An 18,270-nucleotide genomic window follows, 5' to 3' on the forward strand; every position below is an offset into this window, starting at 1 on the left:
CCGAACCCCAGCTCTTCGGTCGCCGCGGGGCCAGGGAGACGCGAGAGGGAAGTTTTTCTACAGGAAATCTGCCGCCTGGTCGCCGAGACTAGCAGCAGGGCCATCAGTCGGAAGTGTCGGCCTCTCGCATTCTCTCCCCTCCCCAGGGCCAGCCAACGCTAGTGGGCGGCGAAGGATGCGCCGGCCCCAAGGGCGCGCACGTCTGTTCCCAGGAGGTTAGGGCGCTGAGGCCCCTCTGCACTCCCAGTGGTCCCAAGTTGGCCCAGGCACCCTGTCCCGGGGTCCTCCAAGCCACCGCCAAGCCGACTATCAACTCCAAGTCGACTGCCGAGCGCCCGCCTCCGCTTTTCCGCGCGCCGGCGCTATGGAGACGGTCACGAGACGCCGGCAGCCCCTGCGCCTGCCAATGGGAGCGCACGTTGCAGCGAGACGCGGACGTCGCTCTTCCAAGATGGCGGCGCGTCCGTCGCAAGCGACCGGGCCGGGGGGAAGCCAGCGAAGCCGAGTAAAGCCGCCGCCCGGGAGAGGACTGAAGGAGCAGTTGCCGCCGTTGGCAGCGGCCCGAGCAGTTTTCGCTGCTGCTACGGCTGTTGCCATGAGGCGAGGCTAGGAAGGACCTCACTTCCCCGGGGTGTAATAATGCTAACTGAGGTAAGCGGCGACGGTGGCCAGTGTTTACCTGTGAAATGGGGAAGGGGCCGGCGCCAGCCCGTCAGAGAACATCATCTCTCCGGAAGGTGGGCCTGACCCTTCGCCGCGGGCTCCAGGGCCCAGGAGCGGCGGGGATCCTACAAGTGCCCCCAGAGTAGGAACTGTGCTGACTCAACAGAGTCCCACCACCTCCGGCTGCCCGTGCCTCGCCTTTCGCAGTTGCCACTTGCCACTCGCCCCGGCACTGGTCTCCCTCCTGCTGTCACTCCCTTCTAATTCATCGCTCCCTTCTTCTGTCCCCTTATACGCTACTCTGTGGGAGCGTTGGCCTTTCCACATTACTGCTGGTTCTTGTTATCCTGTGGTTTGCCCGAGGTCTCCTTTCTCCGGTCCCTGAGCTTCAGGGCCCTCCGCCTCCGAGCTCGGTCAGCAACCTGGGGTTGTTGCTCGGCCCGACCCGGTTTGTTTCCCACCGCCTACTTTGACTGCTTCATGAAGTGGACTTTTTATCTCAAGCTGCACTTGTATGGCTCAGTTGTGTCATCCCCTCCCCCACACCCATCACCTTTCGCTTAAATCGTGGTCATCACAAAGTTGAGTTTAGCATCTGCTTCCTTGATTTGCGTGTGGCCCCCTTTTACTCTCTATGGAATAGTTTTTTTACTTGGACCTGAAATGGAAGTAGGGCAACTATGACGAACCAATCAATTTCCCTTTTCTGTGCCTAATGGGCATTGCAAAAAGCCGACTTTTTGAAGAAGTAGAGTTTGCCTTTACTACCAACACTTTAAGGGGAAGAAATAAATTGGTGCAACTAGGTACTTGACCCAGGTTAGCCCAGTTATGTGTTGTAGCATCTGCAGGTGTAGGTGTCACTGAACATAAAATACTGAACCTTGTGATTTGATGAAATACCTTTTTCAAAGCCGTTCACTGTAAGTACTGTGAGGATCCTGACGTGAGGAACTGACTGGATTGGGCATTTTTATGGGCTGAACTGAGAATAGGAAACAATTTTAGTGGGCAATGGGAAGTATTCCTACATGGTCCAAAAAGGAAATACAAACATTTGTAGGTGAGTGGCTTTTGTTTTGTGAAAAGTGATGATAAAGCACGTACTTGCCTGAAATTTCAAGTCCTTGGAACTTGACTAACTTTAAGGAACTTTATACTTTGCTGTTTGTACTTAATCTAAACACAGAGCCTGGCATATGATAAATACTTATTGGTTGATTGTAACTTCTACAGAACGTATTTTTAGTTGTTTGAAGTTCACTTTATATTTTTTAATTCTACAGATTTATCGTTCTTGGAGTTAATTTCATTCTTGGAGATTATGGTTATATCGTAAGTTTGTGTTGTGATTAGCAGTAATAGATTAGAAAAAAACCTGTAAGTAGCAGAAGTTTCATTTTTACCTTAAGTGTGATATTTTGATGGGAACAGTTAACCTTATAAGTGTTTAGTGTTGTCTCTAATGTGTAATATGATGTGATATAATCTTTTTTTTTTTTTTTTTTTTTTTTGAGGCGGAGTTTCGCTCTGTCGCCCAGGCTGGAGTGCAGTGGCCGGATCTCAGCTCACTGCAAGCTCCGCCTCCCGGGTTCACGCCATTCTCCTGCCTCAGCCTCCCGAGTAGCTGGGACTACAGGCGCCCGCCACCTCGCCCGGCTAGATTTTTGTATTTTTTTTTTAGTAGAGACGGGGTTTCACCGAGTTAGCCAGGATGGTCTTGATCTCCTGACCTCGTGATCCGCCCGTCTCGGCCTCCCAAAGTGCTGGGATTACAGGCTTGAGCCACCGCGCCCGGCCCATGTGATATAATCTTTTAATTAAACTTGGCTTATGTTAACATGTTTTAGAGTTTTAATATTTTCAGATGAACTACCTCTGTGTCTGCCAGTAAAATGATTTGGAAAGATGGAACTTTCTCAGCTTCTGTATTTTAATGCAATTTTGTGTTTTAGGGAAATATTTAAAACGGTAAATCAATGATAGTATTAAGTAAATTGCACTTTAGTGCTTTTTGTGGGAAAACTGCGCAGCTTATAAGTGACAGTACCAGGATTCCAACCTTGGCAGTTGCTACCTAGCCCATTCTATTAACTTTTCTAGATTGCCTCGCCAAAATAAGGCCCAGATTAAATTGTACTAAAGTCTTCTCTATAGTTTTCAGTAGTCGTTTATAAATTAGGAAACTGAAGCACAGAGACTCTTGTCCAAGGTCAATTATTAAATATTAGTGACAGTTGAAATTGGAATCTCATCTCCTCTCAGTAGAGAGCTCTGACCATTTTGCTCGGTTGCCTCTCAAGTAGTTTTCAGCTCTCTTGACAGATTTGAAAACATGCTATTGTACTTCCTTGTCTGAATATTGTGAGTAAACTGAAAATGGTTACTTGAAAAAACTTTCTGCTTTACCTTAGCTTTTTTTCCTTTTCATTTTTTAAACAAGGCTTCTAAGCCTCGTAAACTAGTATTATTTTGAGATATTTTAGATATAAAATTTCACTCAAAATTGGTTACTAAAAAATTAGTGTGAGACTTCCTTTTTATTGCTTCTGGTAGACATTGCTGATTTAGATCAGCAGATTTTAGGAGATGTGATTTAATTCATGTTAGGTCTCAAAATGTGTAGTGATGAGCTGTGCTATGAAAGATTCTCCTGTCTTTATATTAGTCATGCTCAGCAAGCATTTACTATGCTCAGAAAGTGGTGAATTGTACTATGTGATTAGATTCTTTACATCTCAACACTGAGGTAGGTGATAGCCCCGTTAACCAATGTTATAACAGGTTGAGAAAGTTAAAGGAGCTTGCTTAAAGTTGTATAAAGAGTGGAGGAGACGGAAATCACATTTAGGTCCTCTTATTCCACATTGTGTGCTTTTTGTGACTCAGTGTGGAATGCATCATTAATTTTCTTTGTAGCTGATAAAATCAGCATACTATTTTTAGTTTTTTTTTTAACCAAGGTGAGGATACTAAGTACAGATACATAATGAGAATAGTAATGATAAATGTTCATATGAAACTTTTCAGTTTTGCGTTTTGTCGAAATATATCTTTGCTTTTTATCTTGCTCTGTTGCCCAGGCTGGAGTGCCATGGCGCGATCTTGGCTCACTGCAACCTGCACCTCCCAGGTTCAAGCTATTCTCGTGCCTCAGCCTCCCAAGCAAGTGGGTTACAGGCATGAGCCACCGCGCCAGGCCAAAAATATATCTCTAATTGAAACCTTTCAGAAATGAGAAGCCACACAAGTGATCAACTAAGGACAATTTTAAGTTAAGCTAAAATGGAAAATCACTCAGTTGAGCAAACTAATATGTACATTGAACTTTGAACCTATGAAATATGATAGATTAATGTAAATTGAAAGTATAGCCCCCATATAGTTCTCAATGTTAACTTTTTGGCTTCAATTTGTATTATTTTATCCTAAATACAATGGAATTATTTAGAAAACTTGCTAGTCGTATTTATTTATTTATTTATTTATTTTTGCATTTTACATACAGGGATGAGCTGTATGTAATGTCTAGCTAGATTTTATTATTTTTTTTTAATGTTAGATTTTTTTCTCCTTCTGTTGTCCTTGCTCCTGTTAGGACTTCCTACTCCTAATGTGACTCCTACTATACTTGGCAAAAAATTTGTTATAGTGTATATGAAATTTATTTAATACTCACTCCACTCTCCCTCTATCCCTTCTTTTCTTATCTTTTTTTTCCTAACAGTAAACTTCATATATCAAAATTAGGGCATGGGATGTTTGTTTACCTGATAATTTGTTTTAATTAATTTGAGTTTTCACAACATTAGAAGATAATGAAATATTTATCAGTGAATTTTCATTAAACACATTTTGAAACTTTTCTTGATAATTCAGGAGCAATTAGGATTATAATTCTGAGCATTTATTATTACAGAAAACTAAAGGTAATAAATGTGGGAAAATGTGCTGAATACTTTCCAGTGTTGTGGCATACTTTGGAGGTTATTTTTGCATAAAAACCAGTTATCAACCTGTTGTCACTTGTCCTGTGTTTTAAAAAATAATAAAAAGTGTAGTTATTTAAAGTTGTTAGTTGTTTGTAAATGTGGATCATTAAGTGACTATTAAATAATAATAGTTTCTATTTGTGTTGTTACTTCCATCCAGATTTGTTGAATTTTCAGTATTAACACTGATTCTCAGAGTTAACAGATCTGATATAAATGGGAAAAGGCATAAACTGCAACACTTTGATAGGTTCTAGGTTAGTAGTTGTTAAAGAAGTAAAAGGTTTTGTAGTTGAAATAAATTTGGAGGATATTTGCCTAAAGAAAGTTAATAGGTTTCTTCTCTGGAGGACTTCCCATAGCTTTTGATAGGTGATTTATTTTCAAAGATGATGATAGAATTTACAGTATATTGCAAAGTCATTTAACCATGGAGATGAATATACTTTCCTGTATTTCACTTAGGGAAAGCCTGAGTGATGAGTTATGTATCAAGAAAGGCTCCCTGAACATCCAGGGGTCCTTTTGAACACACACATGCACATACATCCACACTCACACACAACTGTCTTGCCCATAAGTGCTTAGTAAAATATTGTGACTTGGTTTTGTTGATTAATATATTTGTAATAGAAATGCTCTTGGGGTAGATTAATCCTTAAGCTATATAAGCTATTTCTTTAATTATTAATGACATTGCAAGAGCTACTAACCAAATCAAGAAGACCATAGGTCCACTGGCATTCAGAGGGTGTTAAGAGGTAGGAAAGGGATTTTATAATGGGAGTGGCAAGACATCAGTGTCTAAAATAAGTTTGGCTTGCCCCTCTACACACAACCTTACTTGGCATCTTTTGACAAACCAAGAAGAATATTGATAAACATTCTTAAAGAATTTTTTCTTTTTTAATATTATTTTAATTGACAGTCATATTTTTATACATTTATGGGGTACAGGGTGATATTTTGAAATGTGTGCACAGTGTGGAATTATTAAGTACAGCTGAATAACGTATCACCTTGATTATTTTCTGTGGTGAGACAGTTGAAATTTAGTTATTTAAAATATATAATACATGATTATTGACAGTTGTTTAATCTAAAAATTTCTTCCTTCTATCTATCTGAAACTTGGTACTCTTTGAACAGTATATCCCCATTGCTCCCTCTTCTCCAGGCTCTGGTATCTGTCATTCTGCTGTCTGCTTCTGTGAGTTTGACTTTTTAAGATTCCATGTACAAGTGAGATCATGTGGTGTTTGTCTTCCCATGCTTGGCTTTTTTCACTTAGCATGATGTCCTCCATGTTCATTCATGTTGTAGCAAGTGACAGAATTTCCTTCTCTTTTAAGCTCAACTAGTATTCCATCGTATCTACCACCTTCTCTTCATCTGTTTATCCATTGGTGGATGCTTAGGTTGATTCTGTATCTTGGATTTTGTGACTAATGCTGCAGTGGGCCTGGGAGTGCAGATATCCTTTCAACATACTGAGTTCCATTTTTTGAAAATATACCCAGGAGTGAGATTGTATGGTAGTTCAATTTTTAGGTTTTTGAGGAACCTACATACCATTGTTCATCATGCTTGTACTAATGTACATTTCTACCTACAGTGTACAAGAATCCCCTTTTCTTCACATCCATGGCATCACTTACCTCTCATCTTTTTGATTATAGCCGTTCTAACAGGTGTGAGGTGATACATTGTGGTTTTAATTTGCATTTTCCTAATGGTTAGTGATGCTGAGCAGTTTTTCATGTATTTGTTGGCCAGATGTATGTCTTCTTTTGAGACACGTCTGTTGAAGCCCTTTGCCCATTTTAAAAATGGGTTATTTTCTTGAAATTGAATTCAGTTCCTTTTATATTTAGTCTGTTAACCCCTTATCACGTGTATGGTTTACAGTTTCTCCCCAGTTCTGAAGTGGAAAAGTGTATTCCAGCTCCAGTAGATATATATCTTTCCGTTTTTGTTATCTCTGGGCCCCCAGAAGATTGGGTGGTGCCTGCCCACGTGGAAGGCAGACCTCCAGGTAGTCCACTCAGACTTACATGCTAATCTCAGTCTCCTCTGGAAACATCCTCACAGTCGCACCCAAAGGAACGCTTTACCAGGTTTGTAGGTATTCCTTATTATAGTCAAGTTGACATCTAAAATATTCCACCACGATGACTTTACAGCTTTCCCTGAGTGAGGTTCTCAGATTATGGCTTTTTAAACTGTGCTTTGAACTTTTGTGGTTTAGTAGACCAAGAAGTGCCTCCTCAATTGATTGTAATCTGGAATTGACTTTCTATTTCAGAGTTAGGTTTAATTTTGATGTTACAGTGCCTTAAATATGTGTAAGGAGAGGAAACATTGAAGCAAGCAGATAGCTCTTAAACTGTTTAACATTTTAAGAGTATTTGGAATTAAATGAATAAATAGGCTGGAGTTCTAGTGGTAAATACTTTGTTTCTCAACAAATTATACATACGGCAACACACAAACCTATATGTTAAGCACTGTAAGGGATGAGTCTCAACTTTACCACTTATTTTTGATGGGATGTTAAGGAAGTAGTTTGAACTTTCTAAGCTTTAGTTTTCTTCTGTGTAAAATTGGGGTAATAGCACCTTTCTCGCTGTTCTCACATTGTTATGAAGATCATATAAGATGATGGAGGGTATAACTTTGCAAATTGTCAGTTATTATACAAATATTAGTAGTTAATACATCGGGGTTCCCCCCCCCATATATTCCTTGTACTAATGAATTTAAATCCTAGGCTTCATGTAGTTTTATTTATTACTCACTATTTTCTTGGTGGATAGGTGGGTGGGTCCTGACGGGAAATTAGCAGAGGAGTCCCCTGGCTAGTGGTGCAGTTACAGCGGAGACAGGGAGTAGACTAAAAGAAGTGAAAGAAAAAAGTGGACTGAGAGCATATCTTACAAATTAAATTAGTAAGGTTGATAAACTGATTTCAATGAATGCCTTAAAGCAAGTTCTTTTTTTTTTTTTTTTTAAGACAGAGTCTTGCTCTGTCACCCAGACTGGAGTACAGTGGCACAAGCTCAGTTTACTGCAACCTCTGCCTCACAGGTTCAAGCGATTTTCTTGCCTCAGCCTCCGGACCAGCTGGGACTATAGGCACGTGCCAGCACGCCCGGCTAATTTTTTGTATTTTTAGCAGAGACGGGATTTCGCCAGGTTAGCCAGGATGGTCTCCATCTCCTGACCGTGTGTTCCACCCTCCTTGGCCTTCCACAGTGCTGGGATTACAGACGTGAGCCACTGTGCCCTGCCTCCTTAAAGCAGAGTTCTAAATGTTTTGAAAAAGATGATTTATTTGAGGGTTACCAGTCATTTGTCTGTACATATTCCCAAACATTTGTGGGAAGAGAAATCTTTTATTTTTAATCAGACTTGGTAAATCCTTAAAAGGAAAAGCTGTTATTAAGGGTAATGTTTATAAGCCTTTGGTTATAACTTGTGCTGGAGATTGATTTTTATTGATTAATTTCTTCACCAAACAAGAATATGCCTACTTTATACTAGGCACATGCTAATAAGTTCTGGTGTTGAAATGGTGAGTCAGTTGGGAAACCTGTCCTCAGAAATCACTATCAGCGCTAAATTTAGCGTACCACTTTGGCCATCAAAGTGGGAGCCTTGAGGTCTTGTGTCAGAATAAGATGATACCACTAAAGGGTGAAAAGTTAAGAGGGGAAAAGATTGGAGAATATAATTAAAAGATAACTATGACTTGGGTTAGCTTTACAACTCCTGGTAAATCTACTAGTTTGGATGAGACAGCACCTCTGAAATGGATTTCTTGCAACTGAATAGTCAACCTGGTGAAAGTAATACTTGATCCTGCAGTTCCCACCTCTATGTGTTATGTATATATTTATTTGCTCGTTACATGTTTTAATAGAGTAAACTCCTGAGGATGGGCCTCATAGTTGTAACTCCCAGAGCCTAAAATAGAGCTTGATACTTAGTAGACCTCACTAAATATCTGTTGAATGAATGAATGTTGAGTATTTCCTCAAGAAAAAATAAGATTAAAGTGAAAAATTACTGAGATGAAATTGTCAATGATAAATTTAAACTATCACATTAATTACCCTTAAAGGATTGGTTACTATCTACGTTGATTAAATGTTTTTTTTTTTTTTTTTTTTTTGAGACAGAGTCTCGCTCTGTCGCCCAGGCTGGAGTGCTGTGGCCGGATCTCAGCTCATGCAAGCTCCGCCTCCCAGGTTTACGCCATTCTCCTGCCTCAGCCTCCCGAGTAGCTGGGACTACAGGCGCCCGCCACCACGCCCGGCTAGTTTTTTGTATTTTTTAGTAGAGACAGGGTTTCACCGTGTTAGCCAGGATGGTCTCAATCTCCTGACCTTGTGATCCACCCGTCTCGGCCTCCCAAAGTGCTGAGATTACAGGCTTGAGCCACCGCGCCCGGCCCAGACATTTTTTATAGTAAGCACATTGTGGTTGAATATTGTGTTTAAGAGCAATGGGACCAAAAAAAAAAAAAAAGTTGAATGTGAGGCTTTTAGTTAGGAATGTAATTCTGTCTTAATTTTTCCTAGAAGGAAAGATCTGATTAGGTTGTTATTTTGATATAACCAGTTATAAATGCAAGAAGGATTTTATTTTGTATCTCTTACTACTTGATATTATAATTTCATTAATATTACTTAAAATTTAATTCCTATGCTAGATGAAAACTTTGTTTATAATAGAAAACTTTGTTTATAATAGTAAAGAAAACTTTGTTTATAATAGTACAATAATGCTGATTTCCATGGCACTTTGTTAGAGCGTTTCAGTTTGTATGACCTTTAATGCTATCTTGAAAGTTTTGTAAGTATCAGTAAAAATTTGGCTATGGTTTCAAGGTTGGAAATTTTGGGGGTCCATTTTTAAGGAGGGTAGCTGCTACCACAGACTCTTGACTAAAATGCCTCTCTGTTCAATGTTGGAGACAGAGTACTGTTATGTCTTTTGCCCATTTGTAATTCCATTGTATATTCAGAAATGGTATATACCAGAAAAGTTCATTAAGATGATTCTGCTCTGTTCCACTGTTAAAGTAGAATAATGATCTATAAATATACTTATGAGAGGATCATGTATATCAACAGGAATACTTCACCATTGTTGACTTATTGCACTGTTTTCTCTGATTTTGTAAGGGTCATTTTATTCTGATGCATCTGTGAAGACCCTAAGGTGAATCCAGCTTTGCTCTTGACCTTAGCCGTGCATTGTTGGAGAATCCATGGTTCTTATTCCATTTAAACCTGAATTGGTTTTGTACCTGAAACTTGGGGGCTATGTTTAGCCTGACTGGCTTAGCATAGGAAAGAGTTGTGATTCTTTGTTTTGTGAGTTCTTTTATTTTTGGGCTAGAGTTGTGGATAATGGCCTTTGGATTCATTGTCATGTGAAGTTTGGAATTTATATAACTGAAGTTGTACAATTTTAGTGGAAGAGTTAAATGTGAAATAAAATTTCACCTTCTGTTATTATGAAAATATTAGGAAATAATGGTCTGACTTTAAGATACAGTATTGTTTTATCCAGTGTTTCTCCAAGCTATAATATTGTATTTTGCAATTTATTCTCTTCCCGAGTTTGAGATAGCTTCTTTTCTCAGAATTTTTCTCAGCTGAGAAACACAATTGGTGTTTAATCAGATGCAACTATCAATATAATCAGCTGTTTTACATCTGGTGTTAGTTACTAATATCTGATCTTTTTCTTGTACAGTACCTAACTGCTCAACACTTAAAAGTGTTGCAATAGTCTTAATCTTGGTGGGAGTCAGGAGAGTAAAATGAATGGGCTACAATGATAGTCTCCAACCTTTTTGGCACCAGGGACCAGTTTTGTGAAAGACAATTTTTCCACGGACGGCTGTTGTGGGGAATGGTTTCAGGATGAAACTGTTCCACCTCAGATCATTAGGCATGAGATTCTCATAAGGAGTGTGCAACCTACATCCTTGCATGTGCAATTCACAATTGGGGTTGTGCTCCTGTGAGAATCTAATGTCCCAGCTTATCTGACAGGAGGCTGAGCTAAGGCGGAAAAGCCCACTGCCTGCCACTCACCACCTTCTGTGCGGCCTGATTCCTAATGGGCCATGGACCTGTAGTGCTCTGTGGCCCAGGGGTTGAAGGGCAGAACACCACAAAGATATAGGAAAAGAAACTGAAATAATATACTTTACAAATAGTGAGTATTGGTTACATAAAGGTTTTAGAAAACCCATATAGACTTGAGAGTGTTTTATGGTTTATTAAAAATGTATTTTATGAATCTAAAACTCCTGAAATTAATATCAGTAGCTCAGAATATTCAGTCATATAATAGGCACTAACACAAAATTTATGTGACGATGAAAGTTAGATTATACTAGGATTCAGTGTTAATCATCTTTTTATATATGTGTCTATATCTCCTCTAATCCCAAACCAAGTATTCTTAATTTCTGAATAAAAATGTATCCTTTTGGTTAAGAGTGATGGCTGTTGTCAGATTATTTGGATTTGAATCTAAGTTTTCTCAATTCCGAGCATTTTGACCTTGGAAAGTTTACTAACATTTCTGAGCCTCAGCTTTCTTCTCGTATATGTGACTTATAAATTAATGGTACTGACCTCATAGGTTTGTTGCAACTATTAAGTGAAGTAACACAGGTACTGTGCAATGTTTTCTACAGTAACAATAAATCTGAGGCATTATTCTTATTTCCTCTGATATAAATAGCAAGTGGTTTATTTTCAAAACTTAGAATTTAATGTTTGAAGCTGTTTTAGTGTTCTTTGATTGAGGTAGTCTTAAAATGTCAGAGTAAGTCTTAAAATGTCAGAGTAATGACCCAGATGATCTAATTCTTTCCTTACTTTCTATCTCAGTTTTTACTAACTTTTCAATTTACATATTGCATTTCCAAAGTGAATACTAAGAGCGAGATTTAGACTGAATTTCAGAAGGAAATCAAAAGGGATGACACCTGTATAATACGAATTGATCATAACCAGAATTTTTGGCTAACCAATATGTTTCTTCTGGAAACTAAAACTTTTACTATAGATGAAATGAAAAGGAAAGATTGTAGTACACTTGCATATTATGCTTTTGAAATGCTATATTGTAGTTTTCTGACATGAGAAGTACTATGGTTCTTGTCAGTTTGATGAAATTTTATGTAAAGTGGCTCTCAATTTATATAATCTCTTCTATTGAATTGTCTTAGAGCAGAAAGGTGAGGAATGTTAAAAATCTTTTTTTAAAAAAATATGTAGTTGACTTGAGTGGTGTTAATAGTACTGTGCAGTAGGTAAAGAGACTTAGGGCTAAGGTATTACAGATAAAATTTGTACTGATGTAAATTTAAATTGTAGATATTAAGCATATACATAATTTCAGTCCCTTTATGCAGCAGCTGCTGATCTTGTTCATATAATAGATTATTATACTTACGGAGTGGGGTGTTCCACCTGTTACAGTAACATTTTACTTAGTTGGAGATTATGTCATTAAGGTCCTTTGGGGGTGAATCTGTATCTGTCTCTGTTCCTTTATATGGTTATACTCTATGCTTTCCATCTTTTCTTTCTTGTCACTGATCTTTTGTGTATTTGTTGATTTGTTTTTTCTCCTTTCTGTCTTCATTATTCTTCTCTGTGTCTACAGGCCTGCCAGCATGCTCTCTCAGGGTTTATTCCCTGGCCTTTAATCTTTCTACTCCTTCTCAAATAGATTAAAAAAGCCCAAATAGAAAATGTAACTTCTATTTGTATGTTATACTTTATTTATGGGTTTAAAAAATACTTTTTATTGTTAATTTAAAAGGGGAACAAATAGAATGGTTTATATACTTTTTTCATCAACAGTAGAGCCCAGTACAGTTTCCTTGTATACCTCTTATCTGAATTTATCTTGATTGAAAAGACATCATCTCTGAGTTAAATGAACACTATAAATCTTACTTTTTATTGTCAGTTAAAAGAATCTTTTAGTATTTTCAGGGTCAGAGTCATTGTTCTGATCTTGAGTTGTTACTCACTCTAGAACATACCCTGAAAGTTATCTTAACACTTAACAAAATCTACATCAGATTCCTAAAAAGCATCAAGGACTTTAAGATGTTAGTGACAGGTTAGTTCTGTCAAAATTTCAGAAAAATTGAATATTTTGAATCTAAATAAGTCAGTTTTGTTTGATTATTTAGATATTATGTGCAGAATTTTGCCCATCCTCCCTTTTAAAAAACCTTGAGAGTCAGTGTAAAGTTATGGTTCAAGAACACACTTGGGTTTTAAGCCAAAGCTCAGTTCATGCTCCAGTTTTGTCACTTAGCTGTTATTTCTTAAATCTGTAGAATAGTTAATATAACTTATGTCATAGAATTGTGAGAACTAGATATAGTTCAAGTGGCTAGCAAATCCTAGCCAGCAGTAAGCTCTTAATATATTATTATTTTTTTAGAGATGGGGTCTTGCTGTGTTGCCCAGGCTGGCATCAAACTCCTGGGCTCAGGTAACCCTCCTGCTTCAGTCCAAGTAGCTGAGTAGCTGGGGCTACGTCCATGTGCTACTGTGCCTGGCCAAGTAAGCACTTAATAAATGATAGCTCCTATTGTTGTTTTAGAGGGTGCTCCTTTTCGTAAGAAAGAAATGAAGTGTTAATACCATGCACTGAGGATCTAGCTTTCTCTGCTGTGATAGGCTTGTGTTGCTTTGATTTCCCCTTGGAGTCTATATTATGGAGAAAAGCAGAAATCAAGACTTGTAAATACTAGGACTTTTATTCTTGTATTGTTATTGTCCTGTATGAACGATAGAAGGATTGGGGGACATTTGTGAATATGGCCTGTTTTATCTTGCCTTTGTACCAGGGAACTGCTGTGATAAAAGTTTTGTGTACTTTATTTAGTGGAGGAACACTTTGTGAGTGGAAATCTTCTGATAGATAAACTAAATTTGTTCTAATTCAGTTAAAGGAATTGAAGGTGAATTTCCATGTAACTGAGCTTATTTTTAGTATGAGGTAATGACAGAAATGGTCTTGATGCTTGAGGATTTTAAGTACTATAATGTGGCCCAAACAGAGTGCTTAGGAGGTAGACAGAAGGTTGGGTTAGAAATGCAAAGTGTAGTGTTGTATTATGTCAAAATAATACATTTTATTTTAGTTTAGTGTCATAAGGACAGGCAGTCTAAAGAGAACAGAGTATTTATGGAATAGGAAAATTATTGAGAAACCTGGACAGTCAAGAATATTTTAATTTCCGGCTGGGTGCTGTGGTTCATGCCTGTCATCCCAGTACTTCAGGAGGCTGAGGTGAGAGGATAGCTTGGAGCCCATGAGTTCTAGACCAGCCTGGGCAGTGTAGGGAGACCTTGTATCTGCAAAAAATTAAAAAATTAGCCAGGCATGGTGGTGTGTGCCTGTAGTCCCAGCTACTCAGGAGACTGAGGTGGGAGGATTGCTAGAGTCCAGGAGTTGGATGCTGCAGTGAGCTATGATCACATCACTGCACTCTAGCCTGGGCAACAGAGTGAGACACTGTTTCTAATATACATATACACACAATATGTGTGTGTGTGTATATATATGTATATAGATATGTCAAAATAAATGCCAAGAGCATAGTTTATATTTTTCAATCTTATGTTTAGCTTATTAAAACAAACAAATTTGACTTACAACTTTTTATCTTTGCTTATTACATAGGTGAAAAGTTACATTCTTGCTTTAAAATTGTGGATTTCTTTGATTGCTGGTAGGGTAATCTTTTCATATGCTTATTAGCCTTTTATGTTTCCTGTTTTGAATTGCTGTTCGTATCCTGTTTTTCTTTGGAGGAGTAATCTATTCCTTTTTGTTTTTTTGAGATGGGGTCTCACTTTGTCGTCCATGCTAGAGTACAGTAGTACGAACATGGCCCACTGCAGCCTTGACCTCCTAGGCTCAAGCGATCCTCCTGCCTCCGCCCCCCAGGTAGCTGGGACTACAGGCACGTGCCACCATGCCCAGCTGATTTTTATATTTTTGTAGAAATGGGGTTTCCTCATGTTGCTCAGGCTGATCTTGAACTCCTGAGCTCAAAGCAATCCATCCACCTCAGCCTCCCAAAGTGATAGATTTACAGGTGTGAGCCACTGTGCCGGCTGTGGAGCAGCAGTCTATTTCTTAATGATTTATAAACATCTGTTTACTCATGGATTATAATACTTTGTTGCATATGGTGCATGTATTTTTACAAGTATATGTATACTTTGTGATTTTGTTACTAAGACAAAATTTTATGTTTTCAAATATGTTAATCTTTTTCTATAGATTTTGCCTTTCTAAAAATGAGCTGTCCCGGACCTAGGTAACACAACAGTTTACCTTTTTTTAAGCCAGAATTTCTAAGCAGTTTTCTACATATTGTTAGTGTTTTTGTGATGTGTTTTGTAGGGGAAAAGTATTCCTAATTTAAATTAATTTTTTATATAGCACACTTTCAAACACACAGAAACCCTGAAAAAAAAAATACTGTCACTAGCACCCATTATACAATTACCTACATTTGTTAAAACTGTCATATTTGCTTTCTCTCTACTTTCTTCGTGTTTATCTTCTATTACCTTGCCTCTATGGACACGCCCTAACTTTCTCTGTTACTTTTGTTGTTATTATAGCTCAACTATTTTAAGGTAAATTGCTGATATTATGCCACTTTTTAAAATGCTCTCCTGAATCTCCCAGGCATAAGAATTTAAAAAATACATATAACCACAACATTATTGTTACACCTAGTAAAATTACCAACAATTCCCGATTATAATCTAATACTTGGTATGTTCAAATTTTCCCAGTTAGAACCAGATTCTAATTGAGTAATGTGATTGTCTCTTTAATATAGAATACGTTTATTCCTCCTCCACTTTCTTCTCTTTTTCTCCTTTTCCTCTTTTTCCTTTTCTCCCCTTTTTTCTCCTCCTCCTGTTTTTCCCCTTCTTCGTCCTCTTCGTTGTTGTGAGAGATTATCCTGTGCATTGTAGGATGCTTGGCAACATCCCTGGCCTGGTCTGTGATAGTGCCTTCCTTAACAAGGTGTGGTAATACATTCTTTCTCCATACATTGTCAGATGTCTCATGGGGGGCAAAATTGCCCTTAGCTGAGAACCACTGCACTAGAGGTGGTACCTTGTATTTTAAAATACTTATTTTTAGAATTGTTTTTATTTTGTTTTATCTTGAATCTGTTTTGTTCCCTTGATCTGTATGTCTGTCCTTTAGCCTATTCTGCTTCTTTATTTTACTTCTCTGGGTTGTTTAGTTGTAATCTGAAAAGCAGCTTTATTAAGATACAATTCACGTATCATACAATTTACCTAATTAAAGCATTCAATGGCTTTTGTTATATTCACAGAGTTGGGCATCTGTCATCAAAGTAAGTTGAAGTACCTCATTACTCCAAACTGAAAACTCCTCCCTCTTAAGCCATTACTCCCCACTTCTTTCTCCTTCACACAGCAGGCTATCACTAATCTATCTTTATGGTTTTGCATATTTTTTTTGAGATGGACTCTCACTTTTTTGCTCAGGCTGCAGTGCAGTGGCATGATATTGGCTCACTGAAACCTCTGCCTCCTGGGTTCAAGCGATTTTCCTGCCTTAGCCTCCTGAGTAGCAGGAATTCCAGGCGCACACCACCATGTCCAGCTAATTTTTGTATCTTTAGTAGAGAGGGTTTCAACCATGTTGGCCAGGCTGGTCTCGAACTGCTGGACCCAAGTGATCCGCCCGCCTTGGCCTCCCAAAGTGCTGGGATTACAGGGGTGAGCTACTGCACCCGGCTGGTTTTGCCTATTTTGAACATGTTATATGAGTGACATTGTACAATATGTGGGCCTTTGTGACTGGCTTATTTCACTTAGCATGTTTCCAAGATTCATCCACGTTGTATCATGTAATAGGACTTCAAATTTATTTTTATTGCTAAGTAACATTCCATTGTATGGATATACTACATTTTGCTTATCCTTTCATCAGTTGCTGGACATATGGGTTATTTCTGTTTTTTGGTCACTACAAATAATGCTGCTGTGAACATTTGTGGAAATATGTTTTCATTTCTTTTGAGTCTATACCTAGGAATAGAATTGCTGGGTTATACAGTAATTCTTTAACCTTTTGAGAAACTGCAAACTGTTTTTCAAAGTGCCTGCACTATTTTACATTTCTGCCAGGAATGTAGGAAGGTTTTGTTTTCTCCATATCCTCCAGAACACTTGATTACAGTCATCCTGGTGAGTGCAAATAGCATCTCATAGTGGTTTCTGTTTGCGTCTCTCTATTGCCTCTAGAGAGCACCTTTTCATGTGTATATGTTCATATTTCATTTGTGTATCTTCTTTGGAGAAATGTCTATTCAAGTCTTGTGCCCATTTTTAAATTGGGTTATTCATGTTTCTTACTCAGTTTTAAGAATTCTTTGTATATTCCGAGTAGAAGTCTATTAATCAGGTACATGATTTGCAAATATTTTCTCCCATTTGTGGGACAGCTTTTGATTTTCTTGATGGTATCATTTAAGCACAGAATTTTCTAATTTTCATATAGTCCAATTTATGTTTACTTTGTTGCTCTTGGTGTCAAAAGGTAATTATTTAAATTCTATAATGCATTAAAAAGTTAGCTTCATTAGTGGTGTCAAATATCATATATACAAGATAGATAGATAAAAGAAGAGCTGAAATTAAACCATTATAGTTTTCCCCAAATTGAGTTTTGAATAAATATATTTTTCGTGAATTCTATCATATCTAGATGGTGTATGTATTTATAGAATATTGAGGATTTGAGGGCAGTAGGGGCTTGGGTTTACATTGTAGCAGTGCTGAATAATTAACAACCACTGTACTTTGTAGTGGAAACTAAGACCCCAGTAACTTTAAATTCTGCAGTGTCCTCTTCCACTGCCCTGTTGTGAGTATTCTTCCTGTTTAGTCACAACTCCTAGAAGAAGAGGACTCTCAAAAGTAGAAACTAGTATTTGCAACTCTGTTCTCCCTGCATATGGGATCTGTTTTCTTCTCCTTGCTTTATAATCTCGTGGATTATTGGGGTGCTTTCTCTTTTTTTTTCTCCCAGCCCATTCTCTCTGGGTTTTAGCTTTGGAGATCCCTACTAGGCTGACCCGTTCTTTTAGTAGCACTCAGTTCTAGGAATTATAGCTCAAATCATGGTATTCTTGAGGATCATCTGTTTTTGGTCAGCTACATCTTTACAGAGTCACTTGGCAGCAGTCTGTTTGCCCTCATTGCTACCACCTTCATAATGTTACACCTTTTCTCATTGAGGGGTTTTAAAAGTTTTATTTGTCATTTAAATAATTAAACTTTGACAGTATATAAATACATATTCATTTTCTTTTTAAAACTTTCTATATGCAAGTCTGTTTTAAAGATCCTGTGTATGCTAAGTTATTTTTCCTGATTATTACCACAATTTGGACCAACTTTCTTGTTTTGCTTTCTCAAACAGGATATTTCATGTTTTTTTCATGTGGTGGAGTACAAGTTTTGGGACAGCCTTATGACTTTTGCATGGTAGA

General features: G+C 38.0%; 1 protein-coding gene across 4 annotated transcripts in view; it reads left to right on the forward strand.

The window, feature by feature from the left end:
• Nucleotides 1-427: 427 nt before the first annotated feature.
• Nucleotides 428-18,270, forward strand: part of SNX13 (sorting nexin 13) — a 151,348-nt gene continuing 133,505 nt past the window's right edge. For 2 of the 4 annotated variants that reach the window (XM_038004690.2, XM_073009078.1), the window contains exon 1: nucleotides 450-651. In XM_038004690.2, coding sequence (XP_037860618.1) covers nucleotides 640-651 — 12 coding nt within the window. In that variant the 5' untranslated portion in view covers nucleotides 450-639. Of the gene's footprint in view, nucleotides 652-18,270 lie in introns of all 4 variants that reach the window. The other 2 variants (XM_038004691.2, XM_007981963.3) reach the window with 2 other exon arrangements.

Source organism: Chlorocebus sabaeus, chromosome 21, assembly GCF_047675955.1.
Source record: "Chlorocebus sabaeus isolate Y175 chromosome 21, mChlSab1.0.hap1, whole genome shotgun sequence".
Classification (NCBI taxonomy): Eukaryota; Metazoa; Chordata; class Mammalia; order Primates; family Cercopithecidae; genus Chlorocebus; species Chlorocebus sabaeus.